Raw genomic sequence first — 22,854 nt, 5'->3', positions numbered from 1 at the left:
TAAGCATTTTCAGTGTATTTAATTTATCGGATTAAATTAGCCTTCCTATTAAAAAATGGAAAGAGAGAGAGGCAGAAAGAGAGTTTCAACAGTGTTTCATATCTGACCCAATCTGACCCACTCGGGCTAAAGTCGGAAAGTTTGACAATTGAGTTACTACCATTACTAACTTGCTCAGTACCTACAATTACTGATATTGAATCCCTGGGTCTCTTGAATACTTGGTTGCAAAGTAAATGTAACCTTAACCATGTCCATTTTCTTCTGTTTTTATTGTTTTCTCCTCAATTTTTGCTTATTCAGTTTCATTATTGCCGACTAGCCAGATGTGGTCACATGTATATCTTTCACACGTCACATAGTGATTTGACCACTACATACTATTACTAAAGAGTAATTCGACCACTTGCCTAGCATCATGCTAGCGAGTGATTGACCACTTGCCTTTAAAATCTAAACTGCAAGGCCTGGCTTAGACTCCAGTCCACAAACATTTGCATTAATACACAATTTGCATATATACAAAATTTTACATGCAACATCTGTGTACCATATGGGGTCATTGAAAATCCATAAAAATATGTGAAAAAAGGTTGTTATTTTTCATGAATGATTTTTGAAGGTACATGTAATTTCAAAACCAAATATAAAGCCTGTAAAAATATTCTTGACTCGGGGATCAATATGTATGGTCTTCTTTGACATCATGTGTAACCCACTTAGCACTACCTACTGATCGAACAGTACCTCTCAGATTGGTCAGTTATGTGATATCTTCACTTTAATCACCAATCAGAATGGAGCTTTGCAAATATAATTCACCCCAATTTTTTTGCATGGTGAAATTATTCTAACAATGTTGCAAATTGATAATGATAGCTTCTTTTTTGACCAATAGGCAGGTAGTTCTCAAGGGGTTAAATGTATTGTGTATTGTCTTGAAACCATGATTTCATAAAGCAACACCCCAACTGGTGCAAAACTGCTTGGAACTGAGACTGGTTTTTAATGCATTGTCTAAATTGATAGGGGCATGTGTATTGTGTAATTGTCTTTGAAACTGTGAATAAAACAATGCAACAGGTGTGAATACTTGGAACTGAGAAATTAACACCCACTAATTATATCCTGCTATACAATGTTGGTTGCAATTGCATGGGAATGGATTCCAGGTGGACACATGTTTTCAATTTTTTTTATGTGTATGTACGTACAAATGTATACTATGTTTTTTTTTTTTTTTAAAGAGCAGCAGGCAAAGTAAAGACTTTTCTATTGTTTCCAAGTGAGGTTAAGGAAATCATTCTGTGGGTTTTCATAAACCAGCTAACTGGGGGGGGGGGGCTCAACAAGTAACAGTATACATGTGCCTGTCAATACTCAATAAGCCCCCTTTTTTGAAGTCAAATATACCTGACAACCTTTAAGTCTAAAAAGTCATACCTGATGACCCTCTTTTTCTTTAGGTCCGGCTACGGGCTACCCAGTGACCGCCTTTTTTTTCTAAAATTGTATCATCAAAACGCCACAAAATAATGCAGAAACTTTAATTCTGTTATTTCAGCAAATTTGTATTTGAAATTTGGGACAAGAAATTGAATTTTGCTCCCATATTTCAAAATTTTCTACCTGATGACCCTTTCTTTGACATTTTATACCCCGGTTGGCCCCTTTTTCGCTATATTATACCCATTGACCCCCTTTTTCATTTTGTTTGTACTCAATGACCCCCCTTTTTTAAAACAATGTTTTGTACCGATAGACCCCTACTTTGGAATGCTGGTAGGCACATACCTGTCACTACTAAAGTCGAGTCCCCTCCTCCCCCGGGCAGCTGATGAAAGTTTAGCCCCAGTATTCAGAAATAAAAATGGCCACTTCTCCCTTTCTGCTGTGAGTGCAATGTATTCATGTTCCTTTGAAGCTCTACATATGACAGCTGTTGTTTCAGACTGGCCTGATTAATATTTGTATGCATCAGAACTTTAACAAATTGTGGTATTGAGTTTGTTAAGGATGCATTGTCAAATAATATAAACTTCTAAATGTAAATCTTTGGATGCCATCCCCATGTTTCGCCAGATATAAATTGCTCAAATCAGTACAAATTGCAGGCCTACCAATCTTTCATAGCTTCACACAAAATATAAGGGGGCTATCATTTTCTTCGGAAGGGAGGGTCCCAAATATACCAGAGGGTCATAAATTTTGAGTCACAAGATGTTCACAGATAGTGTATTTTATTCAAAAAGACTGATTTCAATATAATTTTAGCCTGTTTAGGGGGTAAGGTGTATCGGTGGGGGTCATAAAATTTTTGTTGCCGAAATAGGGGGTCGCAATTTTATTGATGCTGACTTTTTGTTAATTTGGGACCCCTTCCGAAGAAAATGATGGCCCCCTAATTTTAAAAGGAACATATTGTGATCCACAACCTCACCCTATACCCCACTTACTCAAAAAAAGTTGAGATTTTTATACCATTGGAAACCTAGGACTATATGTCTGTGAGCATTTTACCTTTCTTAGAGATTCAGTCATTTGGCAAAGACATTGTCTGTTAGCAGACAGAAATTACAACACAGTAGCATATATTGATCAAACTGTAAGGGCTCATATTGAAATTCCCTTACACAGGAAGGTGTGCGCCATCCTGCAGCTTTCCTGTGCTGGCCTTCTTTTGTTAAAATCCTGGGCAGGGTGTATCACTGATGCATATAATCCATCCGTTTTATGACCGAGCTTTCCTGAGGCACGCACTTAGCGAGGGGAATCCTGCCTTCTTTTTGTGTGAAAACGTGGTAGGGTATTTCAATATGAGCCCTAAATACATTTGTACATGTGTAACCGGGGGATGTGTAACTTCCCCGAATCTCCAAATCAACTGAAATTTTTGAAATTAAGCTTTTTTCATGGATTATTGAACCATATACCGGGTACCATAAAAAGAATGCTAGGATATCAAAATGCCCAATAATAGCATGTAGTCCTCAATTGGAGAAGGCCACCAAGACCATCTGTCATTTTCAATGTTGTGTTAGTGCCAAGAACTTTTGTCCAGTTTCTAAGCATGATTCAAAATTGTTAAATTTTATTTGAAAAGCATTTAGCTCGATCATGAATTGTAAATCATTGAAGATAGTGGTAGTTTGAATGAAGCTTGTAATTTTGACTATAATTTTTGTTGATTTTTTGTAGGTATATTTGCATACATAAACTATCTGGTGCCTCAGCAACGTAAGGCTATCTTGGAGACTCTTATCAATGGCCTCAAACGACTGGAATACAGGGGCTATGACTCCGCAGGTAAGTGTCGTGAGACATTTGTGAGACATGTGAAACTGTGATACATTTATACTTTATCCCGATAAACTGAGGATACGCCTGTAAACGGGGATATCCCCATTTTTTACTATGGGGCTACATACATAACAATATTATAACCCCCCTAGAGGGCGCTAAAGACATTAGTTAGACATAGGGCCTATTAGGGGAGGATGAGGTCCCCTATTGCATTCTATCTAACTGTGGATACACACAGAATTTTTTCCAGCAAAGTGGGGGATATTCCACACATGCATATAATTAAAAGACAGAGATAAAAAGAATTTATCGCGTCTGATGTCTCTAGTCAATTACGATCCTTGATTGGTTTACACAGGTTAATAGCGGGTAAAAGGAACACAATCTATCTGGTGCTGATCGGAGAAAAGGAATAGCAGCAAATGGCAAAAAATTACGTACATTTACAAGGCAAAAAGCAGCTTTTCTATGCATTGTTGACATGGTGCCTTCGCAAAAGAAAGTTTCCTACTATAAAGACCTAACTTTTGAGATGGTTTGCATGTTTGAAGGTGCAAAATTAACAATAAGGTGCCCGGTTATACCGCTGCGTTCAGCAAGTCCTCATCAAGACACTTGTAAACAAACCGTGCTCGAGTTTGATTGACAGATGACGTCAGACACGATAAAATCTTTTTATCTCTGTCTTTGATAATAACAACATAAAGCATAGTTGCGGTTGGATAGTCAGTGATAGTCCCAGTTGGCTAAACGCCACAGAATTAGAGACAGAGAACCGTGACTCCCTATACCGCCACATACAATCGCGCCATCAGTTATGGGGGGAAACAAAGTCGGCATGGTTGGTTGGAGACTGCTGTGGGTTGTATGGATTCAGTTAGATTATCGAAAAAGTCATGGAATTTTAAGTTTGTGGGAATGGTCAACCCCTCTCCCGCAGCATGTTGTGAAGCAAAACAGAAACTTAACCTAGAATAACGTAATGTGAGTTACCTTCAATTGATTTGGTTTCCAATCACATATTATTATTTCATGTTATCAACTGCCCAAAGCATTTTATTTAAAAAATATGAATGTTGAAATTTGATATAATGTGTCAATTTCCAAGTCTATTTCCTTTTTTGTGATAAGCTATATATGTAATAGAAACCAAGCAGTTGTTACAATGTATATTATAGTATATTGCAGCAAGAGATATGAAAGAAATAATGATTGTTCAATATTAAACCAGGTTAAAGAGCACATGAAAAACCCAGGACATGGCCAACATGCCAGTACGGAACAACAGCATTGGTCAATGCAGAGAAAACAAAGCAAAAACAAACAAACAAACACATACATGTACAAAACGTATTTAAAAGAGCCAATTAAAGCAATGATCTCTTTGAGGTCATCCCACAAGGGCTCTTTCCTACAATTCTAAAGACACAATCTGGTCCATGGGGGTCAAAGGCTGCAAATTTGAAACTGGGATAAATAAAGGTAAAAATATAGAGTAAAAACCAATAAAATACATAAGAAAATAGACATCAAAAAACTTCATAACTTTAGAACCAAGTATCCTAGACCTTTGGTGTTTTCAGTAAATGATAGCTATATTGTATGTACAGTCCAACCTCTTTTATCCGGCCATGGTGGGACCAAGCATTGTCCATATAAGTGAAAAATCCGGATAAGTGAATTAACAATTCAATGTAATTCTGCATTGACTGACCAAGTACTGAAATTGGGACAACAAAAGATAGTTTCAACATGGGGTAATAGCACTAATAGATGGCATTTGAGTGCTTTATGCAACATAGATATATGCCATTCTAGACATCCAGAGCATGGAATTAAGGTGTCAAATTATCAAAAACATGTTCTCCAGTGAAGATTTCAAAGCCGGATAACAGAGAGATCCGGATAAAAGAGGTCCAGATAACAGGTTGGACTGTATAATAATGTTATAATTACAGTAACTCAATTTTCAAAAATGCCTCCTTTGGCCCCCATGGACCAGATCGTGTCACATTATGCTATACCAGCCCAACAAAGCTATTTTAGAAATGTACTGGTTTGTTTCCTTTTTAGTCACTAGCTTTGCAAAATTTGTAACATCGACCACAAGGAGTCTCTTGAAACGTTTTAGGCCCTTTGAACTTAATTATTAAAAAACAACATGTTAGCTATTTTTAAGAAATCAGAGCATAACATCCTGTACTGCGAGCTATGTCATAAGTTCTTAATTATGCAATTTTATTTTGAAAAATAATGGCCATTACTAAAAATGCATAAAGATATTTAAAAAGTTCCACATTGTTTTTATAAGCACAATGTTCATTATTTCTTTGTGTGTTTACAGTTTTCTTTTTGTATTTCTGACACACAGGTGTGGCTATTGATGGTGGTAATGATAGCAATGATGCCAAACAGTCACCCCCACAGATAATCAAGAAACGAGGGAAAGTCAGGGCACTGGAAGAGGAGATATACAGTAAGAATTTAGTGGATGTATGTGATGTGATCTCTGCCAACCCTTCATGTGTTGCATTATCTTATTTTTGTTTTATAAAGATAATTAGAGGCGAGAACTATTTCTTTCTTTTTAATCCTTCTTTGCTCATACATAGTAACTTTTAATGTTGAAGTCATAGGTACATAGGAAAATAGTTCTAAATTTTCATGATTTTATCTGCAAAACATGTATGTTAATGATTTACATTCCAGTTCGTGTACATCAATATCAAAACGATGCACTTGTCGGCTGCTACAATGTACATGTGTCTCATTTCACATAATAGCCAGGAATAAATACCAGCCTCATCTCGAAGTGGAGGTCACTTCAAATCATCCCAAATCACATGGTTTAGGAATACAGAGAACATTCCTTAACCATGTGACTTGGGATGATTTGAAATGACCTCCACTTGAGATTAGTCTGTATTTATTCCAACTATATGTGAAATGAACATATATACATGTAACAACCGACAAGTGCATCGCTTTTGATATGGATGTACTACTAATAAAAGTTTAAAGGTCTAAATACTCATTTTATTTACTTCTTTTTTCACAGGTAAAGATGATCTTAACCTAGACCTTGAGTATGATATTCACTGTGGAATTGCACATACTCGATGGGCTACTCATGGTGTACCCAGCGCCATTAATTCTCATCCACAGAGGTCAGATGCAAATAACCGTAAGTAGTTACCATGAATAGAAGAAAAAATTGTGAACTATGACGTTGAGTTTTGATATTCAGTATGATGTAATGCAATGAACGTTTATAAGGGCAGTGGAAAAACCTGATGATATTTGGCATATCGTCCCCTGTTTCTTTTCTTACACTGAATAAATTGTATACATAAACCAGCGAAAGGCATGTGATGTCCGGATTTTCAGCTACCTTAAGTTGGTTTCAAATGCAATTGTGAATTCATAATATATTTTTCTGTGCAATGTGCACATTGCACAATTATTGTACAATGATATACGACCTATCACCAGGCCTCACATAATTTCAAAATTTCCACTTGCCTGTTGGGCGCGTCCACTTAGAAATCCTCTTGCCCGGCTTGATATTTCAAATTACTTAAAATGTAAAAGGTTATGCATCAAATAAAATGAACAACAAACAAGTGATTCATAATGAAGCATAATTATGCAACAAACTCAATATCAGAATAATTTTGAATTACTTCATTGTGTTTGAGACATTGAGTGATGTCAACTTTTTTGGCAAGATTAGTGTAATGTGATCTTTGACAACTATAGTTTGATTTGTTTTTCCACTAGAATTTATTGTAGTCCACAATGGAATCATCACAAACTACAAGGACATCAAGACTTTCCTGGAGAGCAAAGGTCATGAATTCGAATCCGACACTGATACTGAAGTGATAGCCAAGCTCATCTTGTACCTGTACAACACCAGAGATGATGCCAAAATGTCGTTTAGAGAGCTGGTGGAAAATGTGATCCAACAATTGGTAATGCACTTTTGCTTCAGTTTTACCCTTCACTGGCCTTCAGGATGGCCCAATAAAAGCTGCCATCAACAAATGTGCTGGTTCCCTGGTTTCTATTGCTGGTTTCATACTTTCCTGCCGCTTGCCGCTCTGAAGATGATTTTGCTTCACTGCAAATTCGTACCAGAAATGCTAGCGGTGACCAGCGGCAAGCCGATATATATTGATCTTTCCATCACTTTGTCCAAGCGGCAACATCACTGGGAGTTGAATTCAAGTCAGCTCTGACGTATGAGAACAAAATACGATTTTGGAGCAGTGCTCCGCTTGCAGACAAATGCAATTGGCATGATGAAGCATCACACCGCTCAGCGGCAAGCGGCAGAAAGTATGAAACCAGCATTAACAGATACAGGCCTCAAAATTAACAATGAGCAAAGGGCGCAAGTTGTACTGAAGAATGCTTTGTAGATGAGGGGCATCAGGGCCAAGTCTAGGGCAATGGAGGTCATGGCCTATGTGACCTCCCTGAATTTTGAGGCTTGTACCTGATAATTTGGCTCTAAATGGCTTCTAACCATTGGTACAGTTCAAGCCTATTGTACTTTGCCTCATTTAAAAAACGAAGCTTTTTGTAATTTATTAAGTTTTCCACTGAAGAGCTATGAAGCAAATGCAAAAGTCCGGAAGAGAGCTAGCAATCAAATTTGGAATGTTTTGTCATAATAACCAATAATTACATAATTAGTGTGTATTTTCCTATATCGTTGATTGAAAATCAATAAATATTTCAATTGCTTCAAAAGATTGCCCCATGTTGTACACACACACACACTATTAAAATGGAGGTCATTCAAAGTGACATGTGGTGCAAATTTGTGCAGCTTTTGTAGGTACATCGTTTGCATCCTGCCAGATGTTGCTAAATGTCATGACAATTATGGATTATTTATCATGTTGTGTCAAGTTATATAAATTTTAACATTTTTTATATTAGAAGCAAAAATGTTCCAAAATGCCTGGGGGAGGGAGGGTACTCAATTTTGGTTTGGGTAGAGGTATGCTGCTGAGAATTAAAGTGGACCCATCAATATACCAATTTTTCAAGAAATTTGGAACCATCGATATACGAAAATTCAAAATGTTGGGCAAAATTTGTCATAATTTTTACTTTTCTCCAAAATTTTTGGAAAATTATCCCTTTCCATGGTGGATGAGGCCATCACTTGTTCATTCATAACATTATAAACGGAACATATTTCGGGCTTAAAAATTCTCTGGGATTATGAGAAAAATATGAACCATTTCCTATGTTAAAAGCTGTGTTTTGATATTATAAAGTGGGGTTGAGGCTGTTGATCTTAAACCTTCAATACTGTAATAATAAGAGATCAAAGTTTAATTTTTCACAATTTGGACCTCATTTTCATAACATTTCTTTTTTGAATCAATGAAGAGTTCAGATGGAAATGTCATATTTACCATTTTTATCAATTATTATTTTGTATCTTAATTTAATAGACATCAGTACTGTATTCATTGTAATGCCCTTAATTAGCCATTACAAAGGTATCTCTGTGGGAACAGTCCACTAGTCCATCATTAGTCTGAAAGGTTATAACATTGACAAAGGTTTCATCCTTACTTTTTCTCTAAAGTAGGCCAACATGCTATGTTTACCATAATATTACTACTGTGGTATGCCATGTCCTGCTCGCTTATTCTTAGGCACATGATCAGATCTATGTTGTGGACAAATTTTGCAAAGTCACCCATGGTGTATTATGTAATCAATTACCAACCTTCAAGTCCTTATGGCTAGCTAGAAGGAAAGGACAGGAAATGGGGGTAAATATGGTAGGGGCCCCTGGCAGTGCAGTCTGCCCAAGAGTAATGGTAGGATAAGCTGGGATGATGCTATAATACAGCAAACAACTGTAATTAACTGACATTTAATGTCAATGGTATTCCACTAACATAACTAAAGATGAACTTGGAAGAACTTATGCAGTTATAGCTAAGCCAGAGCATGTTATAGGGCATTCATTAACAATGGAAGTTAATTGCACAGCTGTATTTTACACAGGCCTATAATATAGTGTTTGGATAACTCATTTAGATTCTGGGAAATAAAGACCAGGGTCTGTGGAAAGACACTACTTTTGAGAAAGCCTACCCGGGGATGCATACATGTACATGTACATATAATTTTCATTAACTAACTAAGGATGCACAAGGACTTGAAGCAAGTCTATTAAAATTAGGGTCTAGGGCATGTTATGTTAGGATTAAGGATATCATTAGGGATAACATTAGGGTTAGTGTTAGGTTAGGGTTAGTGTAAATGTTAGGATTAGAGTTATTATTAGGTTTTGGGTTATAGATAATTAGGGTTATGGTGAATGTTGGGATTTGGACTTAGGTTATAGGTTAGGTTAGGGCAATGTTTAGGGTTAGGGTTTATAACCAAGTTATTTGTTTTTCAGACTAATGACCTTTCAGACTATCAACCTGTAATATAACTCTGTATATAAATAACAGTATATAATACACAAGGCAGCAAATGGTGTACTGTATTAGACCTCAAAAACTCTGATGAGAAATTTGTCTCACTCGTTGCCCTCCTTGACCTCAGTGCTGCGTTTGATACGCTCGACCACTCAATTCTTCTTAGACGCCTTGAAATCACTTTCGGTATCAGTGGCAATGTTCTTAAATGGTTTCATTCATATGTGTCACAAAGATTCCAATCTGTCATTGTTAATGGTTCTACTTCAAATCCGTGCCCACTTTTGTACGGTGTTCCACAGGGCTCTGTATTGGGGCCAGTTTTGTTTACATTATATTCCCAATCCCTCTCAGATGTCATCAATCTTCACAATTGCTCTTTCCATAAGTATGCCGATGATACCGTTGTATTTCAAAGTGGTCCTCCTGAGAAGTTTGAGGTAACTAAGATCGCAATTCAGGAATGTATCAGTGACATTTTATGTTGGATGGACAGCAATAAGCTAATGCTAAACACAGATAAGACCGAGGTTATGATTGTGGGCACCACTTGGCGTGTTAAGCAGGTTGCTAGTAATTCCATCACAATTTTGAATTCTGATATCAAAATACAGGAGTCTGTTAAGTACCTTGGGGTGAGATTGGATCAAACGTTATCCATGTCCAGTCACATCAGTGAAGTTTGCCGTTCATCATTTTTGTCTTTAAGACGTATTGAGTGTATTCGGCCTTATCTGTCTGATAAAGCTACATCATGTCTTGTCAATTCAATTATTACATCACGTCTTGACTTCTGTAACTCGTCCTTGACTGGTATCACCACTGACCAACTTAACAGACTTCAAAGAATACAAAATTGCGCGCCCGTTTAATCATGAAGAAAAGGAAGTATGAGCATATCACCCCGTCATATATGGGCTTCACTGGCTGCCATTAGAATTTCGGATTCAGTATAAGTTAGCTGTTCTTGCTTTTCGGCACTTTGAAGATACTTTACCAACTTATCTGTCTGCTACGCTCTGCGTACAAACCAGCTCGATCACTTTGATCTTCTACTGAAAGATTATTGAAATCTCCTGTGTAAATCTAAAATCGGCTGGTGAACGCTCCTTTCATTTCGCTGCCCGGCTGTTTGGAACTCGCTTCCAAACAGCCTCCAGAATTCTACATTAAACTACGCAGTTCAAAAAGCAACTTAAAACTCATCTTTTTCTTCGTGCTTTTCCAGATTCACATATGTAACTTGTTTGTCTTTATTGTTTGTGCGCCTTGAGTTCTTTTGAAGATTGCGCGCCTACTAAGAACCCTCCATTATTATTATTATTATTATTATTAATTAGCACCCAGTGCTTAATTAATTGGTTCTTTTGGGGGTGCTTATGAAACTGATGAAATGTAAGTCTAAATTGGGAATTTGCAAAAGGTCAGTGTATCTGAAGTCAAAATCAACATTTAGTTGTACATGCAAGTGTATTGAAAGGGGGTAGCTTGGACAGTTGTCCCTTTAAAAACCTGTTAGGGTGCTTATTAGGGAGAGGCGCTCTAGACAAAATATCTTATTCTCGATCATGAGGACCAACTTGGGTACGCACAGATATTTGCGTCGAGCGTACTACCCAAAGGCCACATGCTAACAGCACAAGTACCTCTTTTGAGATTTACCAATTACAGTCTCTGGTCGCGCGATCGTGTTGATCCACAAAAGTATGCTGACGTGACAGCACGCATGGGAGGTACATGCTCTCATGATTGAGAATTAGATATTTTGCATGTTATTAGGTGTTTTATGGTATACCACATTTTTCATCTTCATATATTTTGCCTACCTACCCCAGGAAGGAGCATTTGCATTGGCATTCAAGAGCATCCATTACCCAGGAGAATGCGTAGCAACCCGTCGTGGTAGCCCACTGCTGATTGGTATCAAAGCCAAGAACAGACTGACTAGTAATCATGTTCCTATACTCTATCCAGGAGACCCAAGAGGTAGGAGAAAACATCTCAATTAGTGCAAAAATGTTGTAAGTGTAATGATATACAAAGGCACTTACAGCATTTATGCATTCTGTTATTGATTTGATTTATTTAAGATGTACATTAAGAAGTGTTGGGATGCGCTCACCTTCATTTCAGATACAAGGTAAGAATTTGTCAAGGAATTTTGTGGGAATCATTTGATTTTTGCAAATTTTCTACTGCTTGAGACATATCGAAATTCCAAGATGAAAGGAAGAGGTAACGTTTGTATAACATTAACAGCATTAAGTAATTCAGAAGAGGAAGTCACACTGTATGATGCCATTAGCAATTGCTGCTAAATAAGTGAAGTATGGTTCTTGATGAGAAATTTGGCTATGGCAAGAGCCAGGTTCACCAAACCACAGTAGGAATTTCAAATAGACAAACACATGCCCACCACTCAACCATTACAAAGTGCCCACAGAGAGGTTACTTGACGCAGCAAACGCACGCAATTACATGTGCATTTAAAATGGCAAAGCATGTTTCATTCATTTGAAATTCTTTACAGTACACATGTATCATGTAATCCAAGCTTGAAGTTAAATTAACTTATCATTCACCAAAAAAGAATTACTCCATAATTTGTGACCAGTTTTAGACCATAAATTTCATCTTCATCTCTGGCATACTTCCCAACATCCCATGAACACAGCATGACAAATTCATGCCTGCCACATCATCATTATGAGGAAACCATTACAGTAGATGGGGTCTTACCAGAGTCCCCTTAAGTTCCCTAATATACTGCATACAAAATAAATGGCAAATTTTCATTAGGGGACACTGGGAAAGATCCAGGTTGTAGTAATGCCTTCAGCCAAGATGAGATAAGTTTCAGTAGTGTGAAAAAAAAAAACCAAGCTGGGTCAGGCTTAAGGGTATACGATGTATTGTTGGTCGAAGCAGCAAAAACAAAAAGTAGTTCGCAGCATCTTGCGAATGGTAGCGAAGCTTTAGCAAAAATTGCATTGCTCAATTCATAGCGAAGCGTTTAGAAGAATTCAAATATCACAGATATGCTTTTGTAGGTCCTGTGGTTCTTGAGTTATGTTGTAAAGAGGGCTGAAACAACAACACTTTTGTAAAACTTACATAACTCATTAAAAACAATAAATTAAGCAAGTTTTCAAAGTATATGATTTGTAGAACGAACTTTTGCAAAACACCAAAGTATTATTTTTCAAAAATATAATGATTCAGATAATGAAAATTGATATTTTTTTGGCTGCTTCGACCAACAATACCTTGTATACCCTTAAAGTGTTTTGATCACAGAATTAAAACCAGAGAACCAGGACTCGACTGCCATCTTGATACAGGCATGGAGAAAAATTGAGGGTATTCAGTTTCCCTCGGAATGTGCTCGAGGCATTCGTTGTCATGCAAACGCGACGTGGATGATGGGCGCATTTGAGAAACGCATTTGATGCAACCTGCACGCGAATATCAAGACGCTTCAGATGAGACGCAGAATTGTTTTCGTTCGTCTCCGCGCGACTGTCGGCAAGGACCGAATACCCCAATTTTCTCCCCATAGCTGACGGGCGCGATTGTATGTCGCGGTATAGGGAGTCCCGGTTCTCTGTATCTGATTCTGTGGTTTTGATAGATTATAGTGACAGACTACAATATCATTCAAGTGTTCACTAACCAGAGCTCATACTATAATTATATAAAAATGTCCTCTCAGTAATAAGGGAATGATGTGCATGCTGTATGTCAGATACTGAGTGCCAACTGTATTATTCATATGCCGTGTGCCAGCTTGCTATCTAATAGCTTAATAAATGCTCTGATATATTATTGACAACACACATCTCCTACTTCATTTTCTTCAGACTATGAGAATCACCAACACACAGGTACTGTTTTTACTTTTCATAGATAAAATGATATTTCTCTTTTCATTTTGTTGACTAATAATATAACAATGCTTTATTCATTCATAGATTTCTGGAGATAATATTTAAGGCATAAAAACAATGTTTACAAAACAAGTTTGCCCCACAGGATTTTCTTTCATATGAGAAATCCAGAAAAATATATTTCCATGCAGAAATATGGCTAAGCAAAATATTTTCTAATACTAATCATTTTATTCACAACAATCTGGCTAAAAGAAAAAGTAAGCTTCAGTTTTCCACAAGCTTTAATAAATGGGCTATTCTAGTTGAAATCCATATACCCCCTATGGAAAACATTACCTTAATATCCCACACAGGGGGTGTAGATTTCAAATGGTAACCTCATTTGAAATTCACACTCCCTGTGTAGGAGATTAAGGTCATGCTTTCAATTGGAATAACCCATTTCTCATCCCATTTTGCAGACTAATAATATAACAAGGCTTGCATAACCCATTCAGAGACACCTGGTAGATAATAACTTAGGCATAATAATAATAACATTTACCAAACTAGTTTGTTACTATAGTTTTTTTTTCTTTTATTTGAGAAATCCAGAAAAAAATGTATTTCCATGCAGAAATTTGGCTAAGAAAATTAATTTTACAAATGATCAATTATTTTCCGACATGGAAAAAACAGTGGCATGATCAAATTGCAAAGTGTTTTACAAATCATTTTGTTGAAAACAATCTGGACACTTCAGCCTAATGTACATATAACATCTGTTGCTTTAATTTGAATTTTGAATATGGTAATACAGTTTCACTGTACAGCTAATTAAAGCCATTATGTACAATCTGTTAAAACAAAATTGGCTCATTTTTTTTCAAACCTGATATTTTTGCATATTTGTAATGTTTACACATGTGTCAACTGACATCTAAATGGACTCGGCCAAATTTGTTTTGTACTTATGTTTGTAGGGCAATATTTGTGGAACAACAGAGCAATTTGAATTAATGTCTTAATCAAGACATTTTAGGGGGATTTAAAAATTTGATGGTCTAAACAATTTGATTGGAATGGATAATACAGCCATAGTTATTGAAGTATATACCATAGATAAACTGGATGTTGAATTCTGTTATGACAATGTCATTCACTATTGAAAACTTCTGTTGCTGACACTTGATGCAGTTGCAATGATTTGTAGCTGAAAATATGTTTAAGATCTACAAATCATCAAAAGGACCAATTTTAATTAATTTCAGATTCAGATTTTAAGAGTGTGACCAAACTTACAGGATTTAAGCTCAAATTTTGGATTATAGTTGGAGCCTTTGATTTGTAGGAGTGGGATTACAACTAGTCAGTATGTTATTTATTTTAAAGGGAAGTAATTTCAGACTGAAGGGTGATCAGGAGATTATACCCAAAGAGTATACTGCCTTAAAATTGGTTACCGTAAAACCCCGTCTACAAGCATATATAGTGTTTTTTATAAAAGCTAAATTAATTCGAAGCAAGGGTTAATATACCAATACAATAGATTGGTCTTAAAATAATACTTGTTTGCATATGCTTGGATCCGTAATTTATTTGCTCAAACTCCATAATGGCGCCTGGATTAATGTAGCTTTCATCAGCAGCACTCTATATGCTTGTAGACGGGGTTTTAAGGTATATGTACATTTATTGAAAGGCAAAGGTTGAATATGGAGTTATGCACTTTATTCATGTACTACAATAACAAGAAAATAGTGCATGGCTAAAGTGGAACTAAAACATAACAACAATCATATTAGGCAATTCCAGTTGAAATCCATACACCCCTATGGAAGATATGACCTTAATCTTCTCCACACAGGGAGTGTGAATTTCAAATGGGGTTACCTGAATGGGCGATTCCATTTAAAACCTACACCCTATGTGTAGGAGATTAAGGTCATGTCTTCCATAGGGGGTGTATGGATTTCAATTGGAATAGCCCATATCCATTGATACTTGTTAGGATACAATTTCCAATTTTACTTTTTGTATCCCATCACATATTAATATTGTAACGTTCATTGCTTTTGGGGTTGTTCACTTGATCATCTTGGTTGTTTTTGTTTATTTTGTTCACAGCTGATCCTCCACCAGAGAAAATAATACTACTAACTCTGGTAAATCACACAGCATGAGTGCATAATATATCACTGGTTACCATGGTTACATGGCAATGATGGCATGATTTCTTGCCCATCTATAGCCTGATAGAGAGATCAATTTAACAAGTTATATGTATTTGGTACAAAGCTAATGCATTGTGATTGGTCAGTTATGTAAAATGGCCAAATCATAGTGTTGAATATGTATTAGATGCAAATTACTTTCTTATTTAGATAATGCTGTCTCTTACTGTATATCTGCAGTACCTTATTTAGTTTCTGGGCTATACTTTTTCAGTAATATAAGTTTAACAAACTGTGTTTGTTCCATTAAATACCCATTCCACAACTACTGTCAAAATTAGAGACGCACCGATCATGATCGGCAGTTCTGAATCGGGGCCGATATTTGCCTAACTGGTTCTGAATCGGGACCGGCAAAAAAGTAAACATTACCGATTATTGCTACCGATCACACCCCAGCAGCTGCACCAGCCTGCTTTTTAAGCTTTCAAGCTCACAAATCAACTTACGTTGTACAGATGGATATAATTCCTTACTCTTGGTCCATAAAATTTAAGTTATTTAACAAAAACAAAGGTGAATTCCGGGGTGAATTACATGCACATCACAATGCGCGAGCCAGTTCTCACGCTTGTGTTGGTTTGTTGCTGTTTTGGTCGCTGTTTTGCTGACGTGACCTTGGGCCCTGACCTGGGGAAACCCCAACCAACTTTGACGCTCCTGTCATAGTACTATGTGTGGCGATCGCTCCAATTTAATTGAGAATGGCTTACAGCGCAAAAGACCCCGGAAACCAGCACGCCCACGTGGCCTCGACGTTTTGCCATGAATGGAAATTAGGGCTGTGCCATTGGGAGAGTAGGCGTGTTTTGAAGAAAAAGAAACAACAGCAGTATTAAATGTAATTATTTGAACAGAAATGTGAAAAATAAATAAATAAATAAATGAGATTGAATTATGGGTATAAATGGTCATCGCTGATGCAAGTATGAATTGATGTGTTCGTATCGACACAAGAACAATACTAAATCAGTCTACCGAAAGGCCGAAGTAACCAACACAGTGGCATGCATGCCTCCGAATTCGGAAGTCATGCACGTAATTGTACTATCTGGTTCTGGTTCTGAATCGGCCGATCACTTAGCAACATAATCGGTAATCGGGCAACAGAGGCTGATCGATGCTTCCCTAGTCAAAATAATGAGAGAATGATTTCAATCTATTCAACCAGCTTAATCCACATACCTTGGAGCAACCAATGTTGCAGTCCCGATGACGTAAAATACTTCCAATAACCTTATCTGGGATGTGCCCACCCAAAATGAATTTGTTAAGTGCCCTGGGTGGATAATGGAACAAATACGGTACATAATATGGCAATCATGAAAATAGAAACTTTTAGGTTAGTGGTCTGTCACGATTCCAAACCATAGTCCTAATCCTAACTTTAATCTCACAATCCTAACCCTAATATCTCCTCTAACCTTAATAACCCTAACCAATTCCTAACCGTAATCCTAACCGTAATCCTAACCTACTTCATAACTCTAACCTTAAAACCTAATCCAATTACTTGGGAGTGGAGATAGTAATACTAAAGTTCTGTTCATGAAACTACTGCAGAAGCATAGGAAAAGGAAGTTCAATGCACTTCTGTTTTTCCCATCATGCATCAGCATGAATACATTACAGGGTATTTTTGTTGTGACCAGGGCTGGATTTACCTTTTGGGGGGGCTGAGCTATAGGCTAAAATTTGGAGGCCCCAAACTCACTGTGAGAAAGGCATTTGCACTCAAGTGGCCAAGTTCAATTTGGTTTACGTATAAGATCGACAGTACATGGCAGCAGAAGCATTAAAATGTAGAGGTGAACAAGCATATTTTGTTCTGATTTTACTAGGACAGTTTAGAGCGATGCAGAAAATTAAATTTTGACTTTTAGCCCAAAATGAAGGTGTATTTTGGTATTTCAAGAGCCGGTGCATGGGAAGCTCACAAAATTGTGTAATTTTGCCCTATTTTGACCCAAAAAGATGGGCTAAAAAGGAAGATGCACATAGCAATTTTGGGACCCGGACCCATCTGGCCCAATGGTAAATCCGGCCCTGGTTATGACTTTCAGATCTTTGATACATAAAATGTTGCTTTTTGTGGCCTTGAACCCAGAGGATATACTTTCTACTGTCCTTTGGCATTTTCCAGGGTCTTACATCTATAGTATCTTCCTTATGAACTTGATAAACTGAGTATGAAGTTTAGGAACTCTTTAGACAACATATGGTTTCCATTCCCATTATCTCACAACAGACAGCATGTTTGAATAGATACACAGTACTTGACTCCTTTCTGTCCTATTCCAACAGCATGACATAGCAAAATGGGTCATTTTGTCAAGCAAAATCCTAATTTAGTTTTCAATTTCATGGTACATGTGTTGCATTTTCTGAGCTTTATTTCAATGAATACTCTAGCACAACTGGACTTTCGGTTCCAGAGGTATGGTAATATTAGTGTTGCTCAGAACGATAAAGTGCATGGAAAGGAAGTTGAATGCTATTTTTGGCTCTATATCAAAATCGATGTTTACAAAGGACTCATTTAGCTTGATCACATCACAAATATCCCACAATGCATTATTTCAGGAGGTTGCATACTTTCATTTGCATGCATCACATGTGTATTTTGTATGTGGCACATATGCAATTTGACATTTAAATGTGAGCATATTGCATATTGTAGAAGGTAGGCATGTTGCCCATGTGGGTTGACGATAAGTGAGGGTGCATTGGCGAACTCAAAAAAAGCGCAAATAGTGTGAGCATACACAAAGTGAGTTTGCGCCTAACACTAACAAGTTGAGTGTTCGGTGTACGCTCAGATGAGCAATGTCGCCAGGTCCGAATGCTGTATACTGGCCTCAGCTGAATTCAAGCATGCACAGAGGGCACAGGCACAGAACGTTCCAATCTATGTATTTATTAATCTATGATATTGTCAATATCCCTAGAATATTGCATTGTGGGAATTATGTGAGAAACAGTCGGATATATTTGGTAAAGATTTCTTCTGTAGCAACCAGAATTCGGATTATACAATCCATATTTTATAGATAATCTTTTATGTAATCTTTAATGTAACATTATAAAATCACTTTTAGAATTCTATTTCTTATCTGTAGTATGGTTTTAGATTGGCGAACATTGGTTTTATCTGAATTAGAATCTTATTTGGGTACATAGAGGCAGAACAGTGTTTTGAGCATGTATTAAGTATCAACACAGAAAGTAGACTGTTAAGAACTGGGAGTCCTTCACCAAAAATGTTGGAAATCAACCATATTGCATTGTCACTCATGGGAACAAAATATTGCACCTCCAGAATAGCTTTGTAAAGGCCTGAAATCATGATAATTGACATCTTTGAGCATGATCAGTACAGAGCATTGTACATGTTGCATGTTTTGGGCAGAAAACATTGCAGGCATTATGGCAGATAGATGGTGAGATATTCCTGAAGTACACTACATACATGATTGATGTGCAAAAATGGCGAAATCCAAGTTCTTCTTAGAATAATTCAATTCGGAGAGGCAAGTTGTGATTTAAGAATATACACTGTGTGAATTGTGTCAATGTAATGATATATAGGGATGTAGATTTACTGCTAAATAAGCCTATTTTTAAGTTTATCTACATCAGTAAATCTTACAATATTTGACCCCTCAGCACAACTGAGCCCGGATGTCGCCAGTGCCACTATTGAGATATGCTCCATTGAACTTAACAATAAACAATAGGAAACAAAGGATTTATTGACTGTTTTATTGATTTTCACTACTTAAAGGAGGATTTCGTGATCCTAGCATCCTCTTTTTATGACATTTTTCAGTAGATATCCACGAAAAAAGCTTATTTCCAAAATTTCAGTTGATTCCGATTTTGCGTTTGCGAGTTATGCATGATTATGTGTATTACACTGCTCCATAGACAATGTGTTGTAATTTCGTTCTGGTGCAACAGAACGAAATTCAAATTTGGCGATATTTTTGCTAAACTAATTAATCTGCAAGAAATATTTGGTACATAAACATTATGTAGCCAGAGGTATCCAGTGGTGTAAAAATCTCAACTTTTTTTGGGAAAAGTGGGGGATGAGGCTGTGGATCACGAAATGCCCCTTTAAATGTCAAGTACTATAGACACGATATACATCATTTTAAAGCTAATTTCAAGCAGAATATTTTGGTTGAATATCTCAAAAATGATGATTGGCGACTTCAGGGCTCAGTTGTGCTGAGGGTCACATATATGGAATGGGAGAAATCTTCCATGGCCCATGTTTCCCACACAAATGTAAATTTCCCCAAGCTGTATGATATGAAAGTATTTGTGAATAATGACACTTATGATATCTGTATTTAGTTGGCAACATCTGTAGATTAAATTAGGCTTTCACTCTCCCCATGGTTCATATAGAATTGGGTGAATGGACCATGAGGGTACTGTGTCCTTTGAAGGAGATGGTAAGCTGTCGGTACCTTGTATAGAGAGCATATTGCAGCCAGTTTCGTAAAGAGTAGGGTGTTTACCCTGGTCTGTTACCATCAATCCATCCCAGTGTCATGTTCAAAGGATCCCTTAAGATTAGCCTTGCTATTTGAGTACCCTTCTGCTCAAGCTGTAAAGTTAAAATAACTGAATAAAATTGTTAATGCTTGCTGGCAAGAACGGTTATGAAAATTAAGCTTGGGGTGACTTTATTATGTGTTGTAAGTGATATTTATAATTATTTTTTAAGAAATATACTTGTTTTTCAACAGTAGTGGGTTCCCCCGTAATGTTTTTTTGGTCTACATAATCTCATGCATCTATTCTTATGTCAAATGTTAAAAACCAAAATTTGAGCTTTGTAAAGTTTTGACAATATTTTACAAACGATCGGTCATTGGCGCAAGCTTTAAGATTTACTAGTAGGGCACAATAGTTGGAGGAACATTTACTTGGGAAGAAAAGAAATATATCCATCTTACTTTGTGACCATTTTACACATGTTCCTTTGATTATTTGTGGATTGTATTTACAGGAACTGAAGGTGTAACATTCAAACGCTCCCAGAGTACTACAGATTTTGAAGTTCTAGGGGAGCAGAAGGAAGTTGAATACTTCTTTGCTAGTGATGCCAGCGCTGTTATTGAACATACAAACAAGGTTATCTATCTTGAAGACGGCGATGTGGCGGCTGTCAGAGAAGGATGTAAGTATGTGCATAAATACATGCACGTAACACAGAGGAAGGGTCAGTAAATCTAGTGACATCAGTTCTGATATTCTTGGAATATGCACATGTGTGTAAACTTCCTCAAGGCTGCTTGTAATCAGGGTTAAACTATTGAATAATGTCATTTTGGTTCACTATATGTGACACGATCTGGTCCATGGGGGCCAAGGGAGGCATTTTTGAAAATAGAGTTACTGTAATTATTACGGTGGAAGCTCTATAGTCTGACGGTTCTTTATTCCGACGGTTCTTTAGTCCGAAGGTTCTTTAATCCGACGGTTCTTTATTACGAAGGTTCTTTATTCCGGACGGTTCCTTATTTGAAGGTTCTATAGTCCGAATTTTAAAAAGGTTCCCTAATCCGAATATTAAAAGAGGTTCTTTAATCCGAATTTTAAAAACGGTTCTCTAGTCCGAATATGAAAATAGGCTCTATAGTCCGAATTTCAAAAAGGTGCTCTAGTCCGAATATAGAAACAGGTTCTCTAATCCGAATTTGAAAAAAGGTTCTCTAGTCCGAAATTGCAAAACGGTTCTATAGTCCAAAACGGATACCGTGTTCTTTAGTCCGAATTAGTAAATGGGTTCTATAGTCCGAATTTTATTTTAATCATTTGTTTCAGTGTCAAATCATCAATTGTTAAATACAAATCCGCTGAAGTTCAACATGGTTGGTTTCTCTGGATATTTTTCGTAGCATACATTGTCGTTCACCTTTATTCTGGTGATATTTTCTTCATTTTTATCCGTTTTTCATTCCATTATAATATTATATACTAGTAATACTCTACGATGTATTCGGGCATTGTCGAGTTCAAATTTTCATAGCGCCATCCCGCCATGTAAATGCTGCTTCTGTTTCATTTAAACAAATTTTAGTCATTTAAACAAATTAGTTTACAGAATAGTATAGTTTTATCTTGCGATTGGGGGGGGGGGTGGGGTGGCGTGCCCGGGGTATAAAATGTTTCAATGTACTGGTAGTCTTGTGATTAAATGATCATCATTTTCGACCCGTTCTCTACCCTGAAAACCTGTTTCTGGCCATTTTTCAATCAGAGGGCCTACTTTATTCAAAAATTGTGTTATGCAACTTTTTGGGCGATCCAAGTTCATGTGTAGGTCTCAAAAATTTATTTAAGCTATAACATGCCTCTCTTTTTTCCACAGAAAGGCCAAAATATCTCTAAAAAGATTTTTGTTTTTACCGAATCCATCTACATTACATTGTCATTACATCGTGATTTGGTGGTGTGCGCCCTTTTAACAGCAGTAGCGTCATCCCGTTTGCCATAGACTCTGCTTTAGTATTATCTAGCTAAAGAGCGCAGTTTCTGTTAATGTTTTAAAAATTCGGACTATAGAACCTTTTTACTGATTTGGACTAAAAAACACGGTATCTGTTTCGGACTATAGAACCGTTTTACAATTTCGGACTAGAGAACCCTTTTTTGAATTCGGATTATAGAGCCTATTTCTATATTCGGACTATAGAACCCTTTTTAAAATTCGGACTATAGAGACTATTTTCATATTCGGACTAGAGAACCGTTTTTAAAATTCGGACTATAGAACCTTCTAAATAAAGAACCGTCGGAATAAAGAACCTCTTTTGAATTTTTTTCCGGACTAGAGAACCTCTTTTAAAATTCGGACTAACGAATGCTATGAACACGTGTTCGGACTAGCGAACCTTCGGACTAAAGAACCTTCGGATTATAGAACCTTCGGATTATAGAGCAGTCCCCATTATTACATTATACATACAA

At 36.8% G+C, this 22,854-nt stretch overlaps 1 protein-coding gene across 2 annotated transcripts in view; it reads left to right on the top strand.

Annotated features, from left to right (window-relative positions):
• LOC140143668 (glutamine--fructose-6-phosphate aminotransferase [isomerizing] 1-like) overlaps positions 1-22,854 on the top strand; it is a 56,907-nt gene that overhangs the window by 13,585 nt on the left and 20,468 nt on the right. Inside the window, exons 2-8 of one of the 2 annotated variants that reach the window (XM_072165485.1) lie at positions 3,199-3,306; positions 5,675-5,779; positions 6,362-6,487; positions 7,084-7,277; positions 11,600-11,750; positions 13,625-13,648; positions 20,891-21,061. In XM_072165485.1, coding sequence (XP_072021586.1) covers positions 3,199-3,306; positions 5,675-5,779; positions 6,362-6,487; positions 7,084-7,277; positions 11,600-11,750; positions 13,625-13,648; positions 20,891-21,061 — 879 coding nt within the window. The remainder of the gene's footprint in view (positions 1-3,198; positions 3,307-5,674; positions 5,780-6,361; positions 6,488-7,083; positions 7,278-11,599; positions 11,751-13,624; positions 13,649-20,890; positions 21,062-22,854) is intronic. The other variant, XM_072165486.1, reaches the window with a different exon arrangement.

The sequence above is a fragment of the Amphiura filiformis genome, unplaced genomic scaffold, assembly GCF_039555335.1.
Source record: "Amphiura filiformis unplaced genomic scaffold, Afil_fr2py scaffold_25, whole genome shotgun sequence".
Lineage (NCBI taxonomy): Eukaryota > Metazoa > Echinodermata > Ophiuroidea > Amphilepidida > Amphiuridae > Amphiura > Amphiura filiformis.
This window is presented reverse-complemented; position numbering and strand designations above follow the sequence as displayed.